Source organism: Pinus tabuliformis, chromosome J (assembly GCF_031772625.1).
Source record: "Pinus tabuliformis cultivar Carrire ecotype Pingquan chromosome J, CPIR1, whole genome shotgun sequence".
Taxonomy (NCBI): domain Eukaryota; kingdom Viridiplantae; phylum Streptophyta; class Pinopsida; order Pinales; family Pinaceae; genus Pinus; species Pinus tabuliformis.
Genome location: NC_142295.1, coordinates 346,994,798 through 347,011,451, shown reverse-complemented (window position 1 = coordinate 347,011,451; position 16,654 = coordinate 346,994,798). Strand labels below are relative to the sequence as shown.

The 16,654-nt window shown below is 37.9% G+C and overlaps 1 protein-coding gene across 1 annotated transcript; it reads left to right on the top strand.

Moving 5' to 3' along the window:
• Nucleotides 1–2,596: 2,596 nt before the first annotated feature.
• Nucleotides 2,597–3,531, top strand: LOC149227169 (histone H1-like). The gene is made up of 2 exons (XM_089375444.1): nucleotides 2,597–2,808; nucleotides 2,893–3,531. Exons 1-2 carry the CDS (start codon nucleotides 2,695–2,697, stop codon nucleotides 3,433–3,435), a joined length of 657 nt encoding a protein of 218 aa, XP_089231570.1. The 5' UTR covers nucleotides 2,597–2,694; the 3' UTR covers nucleotides 3,436–3,531.
• Nucleotides 3,532–16,654: the final 13,123 nt, after the last annotated feature.

Genomic DNA, 16,654 nt, shown 5'->3' with positions numbered 1-16,654 from the left:
AGATCCAACAGGCGACGAGGATTGGATTTTTCATCCTTGAAAATTCTTTTGTTCCTTTCTTTCCAAACATTCCAGATGATGAAGCTAGGTGTAAAGGCCCATGCCAGATTGAGAATCTCATTTTCCGAAAAGTTCCTTCTCCACTTGATCAGGGTATTTGTGATGCTTTCTTTGTCTTGATTCGTCTGTTGAAAAATGGTTGCAAAAGAGTCCCACACCTAGGTGGTAAAGGTGCAATTGTTAAGAATATGCTCCATTGTTTCCTCTTGAGCTTCACATAGTTGACATCTAGAGGGCTAGCATTACCTAACATATTACTTGTGCTTTTTTGTCACATTTTCTTGCTAAAGATAAAACCAAAAACATCATCAAACTTTAAAGTGTTTGAACTAGAAACATAATTTCTCACAACCATGACTAAGCCATTCCAATTTTTTGGAAATGAGCACTAAACCAAAAGGGCATTAACCTCATCGTCAAATTTTACTCCTAAAAAACTCATTTGGCAGGTGACCATGTTAAATTCATTTAAATGATCAACAATAGACCCACCTTATGATGTCTTGATATTAATTAAATTGTTCACAAGAAATACCTTGTCGGAATTGAGGGTTTTTCAGACAATTTAGCCAATGTTGTCATTAAACTCTTTATTGTCTTTTCTTTCGAAATGGAAGTAATCAATGTTTCCAAACATATCCGTATTGTTCCTAATGCCTTTCTCTCAAGAATATCAGATTCTTTGTCTTTCACAGTCATTGGATTCTTTGATATTCTACCTAAAGGTATAAAACAATCGTTTTGATATAGATAATATTCCATTTGTGTCTTCCATAACTGATAGTTTTGGTCGTTAAAATTCTTGACCCTAAAATGTTCTTTCACCATTGCTCCAACTCGAATTAGGAACTCTCATTTCCTATGAATTCTATCCACCAAATAAACCTTCGACTCTGATATTGGTTGTTAGAATAAAATCTCAAAGTAATACAATAAAAATGAATGTAAATTTAAAACATAGAATGAAACAATACAAATGAGACACCAATATACGTAGTTCAACTGATTTGGGATATATCCACAGAGAAATAGCCAGTCCTTTGTATTCCATTGAGTAAAATGAAGGGATTATAACCTACAACACATTCGCTAGAACCTCCTCCGGTCTCTCTCATAATCTCATCTCCCTCAATTATAGTGTTATCCCAGTAATACATAACGACAACACAATTTCCTCATAAAAAGATGACGACCTTTTAGGGTAAAAACACTAACATAACATCTATTGTAAGATCTATGACCTAATGACGAACAATCCAAATTGACTATGAAATTACAATATCTTACAAGGCAAATTTACAAAATATTCTCTTTAGGTGCGCTTCACCCGAACTCCTTCCAAGGGGGGTTTCTAAAGAGTTGTCACCACACCCTTAAATACCCTGATGATAATAGTTGGGGGGTAAGCCTCCCTACACCCCTCATAAGGAATTAAGGTCCAAATGCGGCTAAAAACAAAACATCTAAATCAGGAAGATAATCAAACTCCATAACCAACACATTAGGCCTTAGGTTTAAATCTCATGGAGAATAGTGAGAGTAAGAGGCAATTGTGGGGATTACAAAGTCTTAGTAATAAAACTTAACATATCATATATAAGAATTAAATATAAGTGGAAAAAATAACATTCATTTTAACCATTTTAATTTAATGATATTTTATTAAAAAATTTCAAAAACTTACGCCTTTATAAAATATTAATAATGAGAATATTTCCCACCACCTTAATTAACTTTTTAATAATAAATATAAATACAAATATTAAAAATGATAAGTAATAAATATCTTATTAAAAAATTTCAAAGACTTGAACCCTTATAAAATATTAATAATGAAAAAATTTCCCAATCTGGTCGATAACATTAATAATATCATGTGAAGTGAATAATAATTATATAAAAGAAAATTTTAAAATTTTTTAACTTAGAAATGAAAGAAGAGATAGCAAAAATTACATTAACGAATATGATATTAACCAAAATTTTAGAAAGGAAATAGGTATTAAGAAAGGTACCTTTGGATTGAAAAAGATAACAATAAAATGAATTTTAGGGGGGACTTTGCTTTGGAAATTTAGATGTAATTTATTAAAAATGTTTTTATAAGTAAAAGTGATTCATTGGAAAGAGCACTTCATTAAAAAATGATTATGTAATCCCCAAGGAAACCTCTAAATTTAAAGGTATGCCTCATAGCAAAGCAAAGTTCACCTGGTCGTTTAGGTAACGTATATATGCTTCAACGCACCAACCCAAAGTTAAGAAGTTTCCTTAATTTAAATGATTATTTAAAATAATTGATATAAAGTTTCCTCGTGGAGCATTTCAACGACTGAGAACGAACCTCGCTTTGAATACTCAATCCGTGGGAGGATAAGCGGGCGATTCCTGACCGTCAGATCAACTGCATGGCGGAATAATGAGCCGGTGACCTCCCAGCCGACCGGGGGCGGTGAGCATCTCTAGTTGCCCTCGTCTTCCCCGTCTATATAAGGGTCAATAACAATCCATTTTCTACCATCCAGACGCTATTTTCTCGATATTTGTCTGTGCACTTTCGATTTGTGCAACGAGGTCTCGTTTGCTGGTACCATTATATTTTGTAGTTTTTGAGCAATTTGGTGGTATAAACAAATGGCTTCAGCTGACACAACTGCAAAGCGTGTAGTTAATAATGTTGACAAAGAAAAGAAGCCGAGGGCTTCCAAGGGATCGAAACCCTCACCTTCTCATCCTACATATCTTCAGGTTTCAGTTCTTGGCCTCTAAATTGTTTTCCTCACATTGTATTTAGAATGCAGGGGTTTCATTTTTTTCATTTTTATTTTGCAGATGATCACGGAAGCGATTACTTCTTTGAAAGAGAGGACCGGTTCTAGCCATTATGCCATAGCAGCCTATATCGGCAACAAGTACCAGTCCCAACTCCCTGCCAATTTCAAGAAGCTGCTAACAGTTCAGCTGAGAAATCTTGCCAGATCTGGCAAGCTCACCAAGGTCAAGAATTCTTTCAAGCTTTCGGAGGAGTTGAAGAAGCCGGTAAAGCCGAAGGCCGCCAAGCCTGTGAAGCCAAAATCCCTGGCCAATAAGCCTGCAGCTAAGTCCAAGGCGGCGCCTGGGCCCAAGAAGGTCCCGAAGCCTGCTAAAACCCCTGCCAAAGTAACCGAGGTTCTTAAGGTCTCTAAGCCGAAGCCTGCAGCGTCCACTGAAAAGGTAAAGAAGGCAGCAGCGCCTGTTAAGAAGGGGGCAACTGTGAAGAAAGAAGCTCCCGCCAAGAAGCTTGCTGTCGCCAAGAAGCCTGCCAAGGCTGTAAAGAGGGCGGCTCCTCCGAAGCCCAAGAAAGCGGTGTCTGCTGCAAAGAAGGCCAAGAAATGAGATCTAGATTATTTTAAATGTAAATTAATATGATATTCTGAAGGCAAAGAAGGCCAAGAAATAGTATTCTAAATGTAAATTAACGTGATATTTGACATCTTGTATGGCCTGCTGTTGTCATAGATGTCCCCACTTATTGTTTTTTCGTTTCAGAGCGGGAATCAGTAGTCATGTATTTTAGTAGAAAATTCAGGGTTTAACTTCTTCTCTGGATTATAATTCTTTCCGGTCTTAATTAAAATTAAGATAAGAAGCAGCATTGGCATGATGTATTTAGTGGAGTTGAATTATCACTAAAGTTGGTTAATGGTTTTCTGAGTTGAAGAATTGTAATTTCTGTATTATATCACCAATATAATGGCTTTAAATTTTGAATGTGGAGAGAAGTTTGAGAACACATGTTATGTTGTATGAAGAAAGTCTCTTATGTAATGCTATTGCAGAGAAACAGTTTTTGTTGTGACATGATGTATATTGAATTTTTTTCTCCTTCATTGGAAAGAAGTTGTGTCATGTGAAATATTTAAATGATGGTTGATTGTGTTGTGTTTTGGGATTTTTTTTTGAATGTGGAAGTCTTAAATATTTTTTTAAGAATGTTATAAGACAATTTCTTTTAATGGAAAAAACAAAAGAAATTATTACTTTGTGATGTATCACATGAAAAAAAAGGTGATGTAATTTATGAGGGAGGGGATAAGAAAGTTTTAGGTGGCGTAATTTATTATGGAGGAGGACAAGGGAAAATTAAGACAGTGTTTTTGTTTTTTCTAAAGTAAAAATATTTTGGATGTGTAACTTGTAAAGTAAATAATTTTTGTAAGTGTGAAAGAAAAATTTTGGTTAAGGTTTTTAGAAATTTTGTAAGATGTGATATGTTGTATGCTAAGAATTTTTTAACCACAATGGGGGTGAATCATTCCCAAAATCGGCATCAAGAAGGGTGCCCTTAAGGCATGGGGGAGCACTAGTGATCAATTGACCCCATTGCTTGCAACATAGCATGAGGGCGAAAGGGAAGGTCAATTGGAATTTGTAGATCATGGCATGTCCATTTGTACATTGGATGGTGAGGGGAGAAAGCAACAATGAAGTCTCCATGTGTGAACGCATGCTAGGAAGTTCATTTTGTCATGTGAATTTACTCTTTGGAGCCAAAATTGGAGGCTTGCCTTTAATGTGTTTACCATTCCAAAATGATGTGTCTTCCCAAAATGATCGGCATGATTGCCATTTCTACATTACTTATATAATATTTGGTAGGATAGTCACAGAGCAAGTTAAGGAAACAACAAGTTAGTCCCCTATTGTAATTTCTTTGCAAATTAAAGAACCAAGCCCTCTTGGCTTGGTCCCTTTCATCAAAATTATTATCAACTGCTCTTAGAGCCCTAGTCCTTTCCATTCTCCAAGCAAAGGGCGTCTCACTCTTTTGCTTTGGTTACTCCATTTGTGACACTTCCTAGGTATATCATAGCTCGTCCCATCAACTATTTGGTTTAAATTCTTTGCTAATTTTTCATAGGACCACGTAAAGAAATCCAAGGCTAATCCTTTCATGTCCCTAACTTAGTGTTTTACTTGTTATCCTCCATTCGGTTTGTGTTACCTTGAGTACCTTGTTTGCTTTTATCCATAACTCGTTTACATCTCCTTCTTGCTCTTTTTATTCCAAAATTTGTCTTCCTCTTGGTTTATCACTTTGCTCTTTTACTAATGCTGATGGTGAGAGCATGAGTGCAATAAGGAGGAGGTGGTCAAGGCCTACAAAGTAATTTGAGTGCTTGAGCCTCAATAGAATACTATTGTGACAATGCCTCGATGGTTTTGCAACACAAATTAGTTGATATTGAATAGGAGCTAGTGGATGAACAAGTATAATTATTAGATTTAGATGTCTTGGTTGACATGGAGGATTGGGTGACTTGGGAGTACTGCGAGCTAGACGGAACCAATACCTTCACATTGTGGACTTGTATTGGCATCTTAAGCATTTGCTAGTAAGAGTGTTGTTTGATTGCAATGAGAGCAAGGATGAGCTCCTATGCATGGAGGAGCTTCACATGTTTTATCAAATCATGGTAGACTTGTATTGGCATCTTAAGCATTTGTTGGTAAGAGTATTGTTTGATTGCAATGAGAGTAGGGATGAGCTCCTCTGCATGGAGGAGCTTCACATGTTTTATCAAATCATGGATGGTTGATTGTAGTGTTTGGAAGTAACTATGCTCATGGATAGTTAACAACCACCTTTAGCGGGCCTTGCACTAGTTGGATGACAATATGCACTTCTTGTGGCTCATCACCACTATTCGTAAGCTTGGTTTTTGCTATAATATATAATTTGCGTGTTTCAGTTTCTTGTTTTTGTGCCTAGCATGACATTTAAAGCCCATTTTGTATCCTATGTAATGAGCATGGGTAGCACCAACTCAATCTATGACTCTTTTGGATTCAACAACATGATTTTAAACCAACCTTCTATGCCCGGTTTTTAATTAGGCAAGCTAGAGTTGGTCACAAATTTGATATTTAGCATGCTATATATATATATATATATATATCATATCAAGAATAATGCTCTTTTTTTTAATTATGTTTGAATTTATTATTTATAATATTTTTTTGAACTTATCTTAATATCATTCTTCAAAATAGAATTTATAAAAAATGAAATGTGAGAGAAAACAAAATATATAAGAAGAATATTTTGAAAATGTGAAGTCTAACTAATTAATAAAATGACCTTTTCCCTTGGAATCCAATGATATAATTTTGGACGAGATTATTGATGAGCCCCAAATTTGGTAACTTGTTGGGCTCATTTGGCCTAATTATCCTTGTTTAGTCCTTGTTCAATCCTTCATTTTTCATAGCTTATGCATTATTTTTCAGTATGTTTATGTCATTTGTACGAATAAGGGTAGTCACTCTTCCTAGGTGGCTAACACGTGCTCATTTTAGGTTTTTTGACACATGTTGGAGCAAAACCGAGCAATCATGGGCTAGAAGACAGCCAAGCTTGAGGTGAGGATTCGTAGGGGGGTTGTCTATGGCATTAAATAGCCCTTCCTCGGGATCTTCACCCCCAACTCCGAGCTCCAAAGGCCACCAAAACCGGATCTAGAAGGCAGCCAAGCAGATTTTGGAAGGGGTTGTCTACTCACAGTTTGGACAGCCAAGTCCCATAGATTTAGGAGGCCAGCTAGGGCCCTTGTGGTGTATAAATGTTAAGGCCTCAGCCTTCGTAAGGGACTTTTGGAAACCATTGCATATTTTGCACTACAGTGCTGTTAGCTTTACTTTGTTCTCTTGTAGCCATTTTGGCATAACTCTTGACTTATGACTATTTTTTGATAATGAGAAGCAGTCCGATTTTATATCAACTCTGAGTTTTCTATAGGAGCCATAGCTCTCAGGGTTGGGCCCAACCTGAGAGCCTAGGGCTTCCTTTTTGTACTGTTACCTTTCCTTTATGCATCGTTGTTTTCCTTTTATGCATTTGAAACATATTTCTGTTGGGCAGATTTAGTTGTGTTGGTTAAATAGGTCACTGTTTATGAATAGAATTGCTTCAGATGTTTACAATGGATTGTTAGGATAATAACATGAAAAAGCTCCAAGAAAAGGGTCAACAACACTCTCTGTTTCGCCTCATCCTTATTGGATCAGGGGCTGGAATTGAAGAAACAGTGCTGCCCCAACAAAAACACTAGTTTGCTTGACCATGCAATCCTTAGTGTACTGTTTTCATTTGCAGAAGTTAGTTATGGGTTCAGATCTCTGAAATGTTTCTTTGCATGATTGATGTACATTGTTTTCTTTCCAAATAAAAGTTGTTGTTCATTCGTTTTATTGATAGTTAGATTATATTAGCTAAGACTTTGATTATTCGTAAGACTTTGTTGATTCGGTTAAATGTACACCGTGCAGGACATCTCTACCACTCTCTCATCCGCCTAAGCTTCATTAGAGCCAGCTGTTCCATCTCCTAGCTAGATTCCTCATCTCACAGCTGTCCTTTTGCCCACGTAACCCTACCTTCTTGCTCCATCATTGTCTTAGCCTTCTTTAAGCCAAGTCACCCTTCTACACCCTCTCACCACTCCATCCACCAGCCCCTGGGTCACTCCAGGCCCCTATCCTACCTCCTTATCCATTCATGCATCTTCCCTCACTCACCCATCCTCTAAAAATCCACTTTTTAAACATCCTGTAGAAATTTCTGAACATCCTGTAGAAATCTCTGAACATCCTGTAGAACCCCTGCAGACTTCCTGTAGAAGCTCACAAATGAGGTTTCTTGACAGCCAAACTTTGTGAAACTCTCCGGAAGGGTGGTAGGGATTCCTTAGACCCTCTCTGAACTTTCCCAACCTTTTCCAAGCATTTTTCCTCCTTGATCCACCCCTGCACAGTAAAAAGCCAGTTAAAAGCACATGCATGATAATTCTAAAAACTTAATCAAAAATACAAAAAGATGTTTTCTTCAGATAGAGGTAGTCTAGACACATGTACTTTACCTTCATAGAAGTAACGACGATCTCTTTCAGTAGTTTGCATTCTCTCCTTTGCATCAGTAGGACTAGCTGGTAGAATTAGGGTTTGCTAGGGTTTGCGTTTTCCTTCAATTTTTCAATCTCTTTTCGCAAATAGATTAGCTTCCTTCAAGTTAGCTTTCATCCATCAATTAAAAAGATTCTTCTAAGAGCTCATAGAAGTTGGCTTAAGCTCCTAGCGGACTTGTGCCAGTTGACCAAGTGACAGCTGTGGCAAGAGCTAGTACTTGTGCATACAACACCGTCGCTTCCAAGTTTGTTACGAACTACCGGGTTGATAAAAGTAAAGACGGGAGTCCCATGAGTTGCAGCATTATTGCTGCAATACTGGAGCCCACCAATTATGATTTATTCTTGTTTAAAATGTGTTTTTGAATGAATAAATGGATTTAACACCTTGAATAACACCCGGGCACTTGAACTTTGCAAATTAAACAAATTAGACTTATGATTATTAAAAATCTCTACCGGCTTTTGTTAAAATTAATTGGAAATGGTCATTTTGTCTATTAGATAGACTATGCTTTTTGGAAATTCTAAATTGGGAAAATTAACTCTTAATAAATTTATTAATCTTGGTTAAAATACATTTTAACCAAGATCCAACCCATGCATTATCAGGATAAAGGAAAAGAGAGCAACTCGAGTCAAGTCAAACCAACACCCAAGTGGAAAGCCCAAGGAGATCTTGCAGACAAAGAGGACAAAGAAGAACGGGTTGGGATGGAAACCACCACAATGGAAATCGACCCAAGCAAGGGAGAGGAACTTAGCATGGAAGAAGAAGTACTGAAGAAACTGTTGAATGAATGGAGACACCTAGATGAAATATTTATTCCGGAAGACCAAAAAATATTGTACAAAGAGACTTTCCAACAGTATCAAGCCAAGCAAGGACAGGGACAGGTCAAGATTACAGAACAACTGGGGATGCACCAGGAAAACCCCCATGAGTATCAAAACAAAGAAAAAGGGGGGAAGAAAAGGGGTTGGAGAAACCTATAGGAATCCATACAGATTATGGGAGAAATGTTGGTGAACACAGGCAGGGTGGTACCACTATCAGCGATATACCAACAATTAAATAAAGTTACCCAATGATAGTAACATCTTGGAACATAAGAGGCCTAAACAACCGAGGAAAACAGAGATACTTAGCAGAGAGACTGAGAAAAGAGAAACCCCAATTAATGCTTCTTCAAGAAACTAAGATCACAGGAGGGAAACTAGATGAAATCCTAAGTAAGATGAAACCGAGGTATGAGGGTATCACAATAGACGCAAGATGAAGTGCAGGAGGGATAGCAAATTTTTCGAATCTAGCAGAGGTAACTGTAGACTGCTGGATAGGCATGCAACGTATCCTCACAGGGAGGTTCCACCTCATAGGAAATAAAGACTAGTTCTTGCTCTTTGCAGTTTATGGGCCACACATCCCAGTAGAAAAGGAAAACTTCCTTCAGAGGATAAATATTTTAAACCAAATGCATGAGGAAAAGCTATGGTTATTAGTAGGTGATTTCAACTTGATAACATCGTTGGAGGAGAAAAAAGGAGGAATGCGAAGGGAGGAGCCAGAAATGGAGAAATTTAGGGATATCTAAGAAGAACTGCACTTGGTGGGTATCCCAACAATTAATGGGAAATATACGTGGAACAACAAACGGGGAGGAAACAGGCAAATAGCATCTCATCTTGACAGATTCATAGCAATAGAAAATCTCATAAGCAGAGATGTTTACTATGAGGCATCTATCCTACCTTGCCTGGGTTTGGATCATTGGCCTATTAAACTAGAAGTGGAAATGAAACAAGGAAATACAAATAGACCCTTCAGGTTTGAAGCCTTTTGGCTAAGAGAACCGACCTTCATAGAGAAAATGAAGGAATGGTGGAACGAGAGCGAGAAAGAAGGTAGAAATCTAATGCATACTTTCCAACTCTGTCTCAAAGATCTAAAGGGTAAAATTAAAAAATGGAACAAGGAAGAGTTCGAAAACATTCAACAGGAGCAAGAATTGATAAATAAATTGGAGGAAAGGAGACAACAAGAAGAAATACTGTGGAAGTAGAAATCAAGAATCCAATGGTTAAAGGAAGGGGAAAGGAATTCTAGGTTTTTTCATAAAGCCATGATCCAACAAAAGAAACAAAATAGGATATTCTCCCTAGTTGATCAACAAGGAAATTAACTTACTCAAAAGGAAGACATGGAGAACCTATTAGTTCAACATTTTGAAAGGCTACTGATGGAACCCAATCTAGACAGGGAGGAGAATATAAACAAAATCACTTGGCACATTCCCCACCTGGTGAGCAGGGACCAGAACATGGCCCTTCTAAGGGAAATCTCTAAGTCAGAGGTAGAAGAAGTCATCAAAGGTCTGGCGAAAAATGAAGCACCAGGCACAGACGGGCTCATAACTGAATTCTTTCAAGCTACGTGGTCATTCATGGTGGATGATATTGTGAAATTAGTGGAGGAGTCCCGACACAATAAAAGAATGCATCCAACCCTGAATTCCACCTTTTTGGCCCTCATTCCCAAAATGGACCACTCAGAAGAACCGCAAGGTTTCAGACCTATAGTGCTCTGTAATGTAATCTACAAAATCATGGCTACAATCATGGTGAACCGTCTCAAACCTATCCTACCTGGTCTAATCTCTCAAGAACATACAGGTTTTGTTAAAGGGAGACAAATAGTGGATGGTATTGTGACGACACAGGAGGCAATACACTCATTAAAGACCAAAAAAAATCAAAGGGATGCTGGTAAAATTAGACTTATCAAAACCGTATGACCGCTTGAGCTGGAAGTGCCTATAGGGAATTTTGAAGGCTTCTGGCTTTGATCCAATATGGATGAGCTGGATAATGGCGATTATATCGACCCCATATTTTTCAATTCTCCTCAATGGGACGCCCATAGAGGCATTCAATGCAACCCGTGGGCTCGAAAAAGGTGACCTGATATCCCCATTCTTGTTCATATTGGTTGCGAAAGGACTAGGAAGGTATGTAAAAGAGAAAGTACAAAGGAAACAATATACAGGCCTTAGAATGTGGGGGAACGATTTACCGTTAACTCACCAATAGTTCGTCGACGACATAATGATGTACGAACAAGCAACCCACAGGGAAGCAGAGGGATGATGGAGATCCTACCAGAGTTTACACGCACCTCGGGGATGAAGATAAATAAGGAAAATTCTGATATCTTTTTCTTTAATACGACAACCCCATCACAAGCTTTTCTAGGAAGAATAATGGGATTCCGCATTGGGAATCTCACCTCGGAATATGTAGGAATACATCTGAGTGATCAACAAACTAAAGTGGCAAACTGGAAGCCCTTGCTGGCAAAGATCCAAGGGAGAATGCAGAATTGGACATTTAGATCACTGAATATGCCAAGTCGTGTAATACTAGTGAGAGCAGTTCTCTAATCGATCCCGATTTACCAATTATCTAGCCAAGCGATGCCTAAAACAATTTTCCAAAGGATTATTGATATTTTCGAAACCCTAAAAAAAAAAATGGGCCCTGCGATTGTGGGATTGGATCAGCAAACCCCTAAAAGATGGTGGGTTAGGTCTTAGAGACCCGAACATTCTCAAATTCTCAATCAGGTCATGGGGGAAAATCTCTGGTGGAGATGGATCCAGGGAGGAGTTGATCTAGGGAAGGAAAAATGGGGGAGAAAATATGGAATGCCAAGCTCGATTGAAGGAAGGCTGAGAGTCCAGGACAATATTAAGGGATCGGCCATATGGAACTTAGCCTCAGAAAATAGAGATCTGATAAGAACCCATAGCTTCTGGGAAATAAGGGGAGGAGACAAAGCAAAATTCTGGGAAGAGGCGTGGCAACAGAGAGAAAAACTCAACAATAGACCTGAGCTAGGAGTAGTATGTCAATATACCAATAACCCTGTAGACCAGACAGTAAAAAACTTTTGGAGCTTGGACCTAGGAGAATACTGGAGAAAATGGAAACAGAAACAAGATTGGCCAGATGCTCCAGAAACCACCCAATGGGAGGTTTATGAGAAAGAGATGGAAACCCGAAAAATTGCAATAGTGGAAGGGTCAGACATAATAAGATGGGGGTATAAAATCAAAGGGATGTTTACGATTAAAGAGGGCTATCATCTGCAAGCAACATACCACCTGCAACAGGGGACACAGATATGGGACAAAATCTGGCAAGAAAAGTCATGGCCGAAAATCGCTTTCTTCATGTGGATATTCTGACATGGGCGAGCACTTACTTGGGACCAACTCTAGAAAAAAGGTCTGCAGGGACCCTCGATCTGTAGTATCTGTTCCTAACAAGCAGAAACAATGGAACACCTGACCAATGCCTGTAGATACAATGAAAACCTGTGGAGAAACCATGAACAACTCTTTGGAGTCAATGACAGGAACCAATTTAATATGAAAGCAACAATGGATAATTGGCAAAGAAAACCTTACCAAAACCCCATTCTAGATTGTGCCTGGAGAATATCATTAGGGTTCATATTATGGAAAATCTAGAAGGAAAGAAACAGAAGGATCTTCAAAGAAGAAAAAAGATCAGAAGTAGAATGATGGAAAATGATTCTCCAGAACATAAGAGAAACGATCCTTGCCGAGAAATGGTATGCAGAGGATAGGGAAACAAATCCACAAGAAGAACGAATAATGATGGGAATAAGCTTGAAGCCAAGCATGCTGAGCCCCACCGCGTCTAAACAACATCCCACCCATTGTGAGATTGCTAACAGTTTCACATGACCTCAGAAATATTTCATTAAACTCAACTTCGATGGATCTACGAAAGGGAATCCGAGGGCGGCGGGGACTAGAGGAGTGTTTAGAGATGACAAAGGTAATACGATTCACTTGATTTCCATGGATTTCCATTTTATAAAAGTATCAGTGACATCATATTTGTTGCTAATGTAACAAACCCAAGTTTTCCTAGTTGCATCATCAATAAAAGTAACATAATAATAAGATCCACCGAGAGATGATACTTGAGTTGGTAACCATACATCTATTGTTGAAAAATGTGCAACAAGAAATGTTAAATTTAGAATGTGCTAAAAATAGAACTCCTAAAAATAGCACTTCTAAAAATAGCAGTTTGGCCAATGAGCATTTTGGCCACCTTGGGTGAGAGGTGAAACTGCTAAAAATAGAATCTTCTAAAAATAGCATTTCTGGGTCCCTTCCTATTATTAGTAGTCCCTAGTCTAACTATAGGATGTAAAAATGAAATTGGTCTTAACAACAGTTTAAAATATTAATTAATTAATCTCCATGAGTTAATTAATTATGGAAAATTAAACTTGAAGTCTTTCTGAGATCATGCAATTATTTTCTCCCTTGATTTAGGAATTTATCCCTTGATTAAAGGAGATAAGGTTCAATTCTATAGTGAGAGAATCAATTGACTTAGTTTAACTTAGTCAAGTCCAATTAGATTATTTTAACAAGTTGTTAAGATAATGAAATATAGTTTGTTAATGTTTGCATGCATGTGACAACTATTATTTTAGATAACTAAGCATTCCCTCATGGATAACTGATGCATATCAGTTCAGACAGAGACCCAGTTGAGATCAGATGAGGGACATTGTACTATCAGATGCTTGGATATTTCTAGTAAGTATTCCTTGCATGGAGAAGGATCTATTCCCAAGAGAATTACGTATTATAAGAGATTGGAGGACTTGTGGCCTATATATTGAGGCCTAAGTAGTCTATGATCTTCATCTTCTGATTACAGAGAGAGCAGGATAGCTATTGAGCTAATTCTTTTTGTATGTTGTTGAGGATCTCCACTTGATTGATAATACAGTGTTGGGGTTTTATGCTGGTGATTTCCCCAGTAATATATTTTGTGTTATGTGTGATTGATTCCTTCTTATCAGTTATATGTGTTCTTATTGATGTTGCTCATGGTTGATTAAGCTTCCGCTAAATTGTTTGTAGAAGTAGATCAAGTGTTTTTCTTTAGTACATTGCATTACCAGGTTGATCTATAGGTGAGAAATTTCTACATGGTATCAGAGCTAGCTAATTTGTGGAAAAAGTTCTACATGGTATCAGTGAGCTAGCTGATTTGTAAAAAAATTATACAAAATTCTACATGGTATCAGAGCACAGGTGATCAAGGAGAGAACAATATACTGAGAGATTTCAAAGTTTTGAGTTTTAGGCCGAGAGATTGCAGAGCATATCTGAAAATTTATGTATAAAATTTTCAGAAATAAATAGCAGATTTGGATTCCTTGCGGAAAAATACCCAAAATAAAAAAACAAATCGGCTAAATCGGAGTTCGGATGAGGGAGATATCGATGATTTAAAATCAACTCTTTTTCTAGAAAATTTCGTGACGGCGGGAAAGTGGAAATCGATTGGTGTGCTAGTCAAGAACCTGTATGCACTTAAGGTACAAGATGCATGCAAAGCCTTGAGGAGCAAGGAAAAGGTTAGAGACTTGGTGGTTGAGAGGGAGAGTATATTATCTCTCAACATGCAGTGCCAGAAGAAGTCTTAGACAATTGTGGAGGAGCCACGATTGGTGCAGCAACTTCAGGAGGTTGTGTAGTAGCCACAACACGGGAAGCTGAGAGGAGATCGAGTAGAGACATCTACTCATGCAAAGACCTCTAGTAGGGGGAATTTTCAAGCCAGGTGGGCAGAGGGATCACATGCAGCCATACCTCCAGGTAGGAGGTGGGGCGATGTGGAGTGATCGTCCCATGGAGGAGGGGTAGGATCCTTGAGGTACCCAACCTCTTGGATGAGACCTTGCTATGGGAGCCCTGATGTGGAGTAGCAGGAACTGACTGATCTGGTATAGACAGATGCGGATGGAGCGGCAGAGAGAGCTACAGTGCATGGAATCCCAGGACAATGCAGAGCATGCAGGCTGCAGCAATGTGAGAGGCACAAGTGTGTTGCACTGTGTAGGGTAGCACAGAGAAGGGTGCAATGGTGCGAGATGCATGGAGATGTTGCAGTAGTGCAGATGTCGATGGGGTAGCACGTTTTAGCAGCAGGTAGAGCTTCAGCATCAAAGTATGTTTCTAGCCCAACAAAGTGGTCAGTTGGGAGTGTTTTTGTTCCAAGAGTTGTTGGAGCAAGCAGACCTGGTGGATGTGTTGCATGCAGAACATTCCAGAGTTATAGGATCGGGTTCGAGAGGAAGCCTTTCTTGTTGAGAGGGAGTGTTGAATAATGTGCAACAATAAATGCTAAATTTAGAATGTGTTAAAAATAGAACTCCTAAAAATAACACTTCTAAAAATAGTAGTTTGGCCAATGAGCATTTTGGCCACCTTGGGTGAGAGGTGAAACTGCTAAAAATAGAATCTTCTAAAAATTGCATTTCTGGGTCCCTTCCTATTTTTAGCAGTCCCTGGTCTAACTATAGGAAGTAAAAACGAATTAGGTCTTAACAACATTTTAAAATATTAATTAATTAATGTCCATGAGTTAATTAATTATGGAAAATTAAACTTGAAGTCTTTGTGAGATCATGCAATTATTTTCTCCCTTGATTTAGGAATTTATCCCTTGATTAAAGGAGATAAGGTTCAGTTCTATAATGAGAGAATCAGTTGACTTAGTTTAACTTAGTCAAGTCTAGTTATATTATTTTAACAAGTTGTTAAAATAATGAAATATAGTTTGTTAATGCTTGCATGCATGTGACAACTATTATTTCAGATAACTGAGCATTCCCTCATGGATAACTGATGCATGTCAGTTCAGACAGAGACCCAGTTGAGATCAGATGAGGGACAATGTACTATCAGATGCTTGGATATTTCTAGTAAGTATTCCTTGCATGGAGAAGGATCTATTTCCAAGAGAAATACGTATTATAGGAGATTGGAGGACTTGTGGCCTATATATTGAGGCCTAGGTAGTCTATGATCTTCATCTTCTAATTATAGAGAGAGCAGGATAGCTATTGAGCTGATTCTTTTTGTATGTTGTTGAGGATCTCCACTTGATTGATAATACAGTGTTGGGGTTTTATGTTGGTGCTTTCCCTAGTGATATATTCTGTGTTATGTGTGATTGATTCCTTCTTATCAGTTATATGTGTTCTTATTGATGTTGCTCATGGTTGATTAAGCTTCTGCTAAAATGTTTGTAGAAGTAGATCAAGTGTTTGGCTTTAATACATTGCATTACTACGTTGATCTATAGGTGGGAAATTTCTACATGGTATCAGAGCTAGCTGATTTGTAGAAAAAGTTCTACATGGTATCAGTGAGCTAGCTGATTTGTAGAAAAATGATACAAAATTCTACATCTATATGCACAAGCTTTGAGTTTTCACTCTTATTTTACTTCCCAACACTAAGAAATCTAACTCTTTTTTGTTTTCCATAAATACAATTATCACAAAAGTCTAAATCAACCTACATCAAATTTGGTAATAATTTCCTTGAGTAGAGAATTTGCATCCCCATCTCACTCAAGTGCCTAAATCTATGATGCCACAATTGTATAGCCTACGAGGCGTGGCATGAAATGAAGCCATTGAGTCTATCACCCAAGAATCAATAATGTTATCTACTGAAAGAATTAAAGATATTATAACACACCACCTGCTACATTTCCTTCCTTATTATTATTCTCATGTTTTC

Bases quoted from the DNA above. Each gene is read 5' to 3' on its own strand.
- LOC149227169 (XM_089375444.1), top strand. From the start codon at position 2,695: ATGGCTTCAGCTGACACAACTGCAAAGCGTGTAGTTAATAATGTTGAC. The intron at 2,809-2,892 runs GTTTCAGTTCTT...TTTATTTTGCAG, and splicing joins CTCATCCTACATATCTTCAG to ATGATCACGGAAGCGATTAC.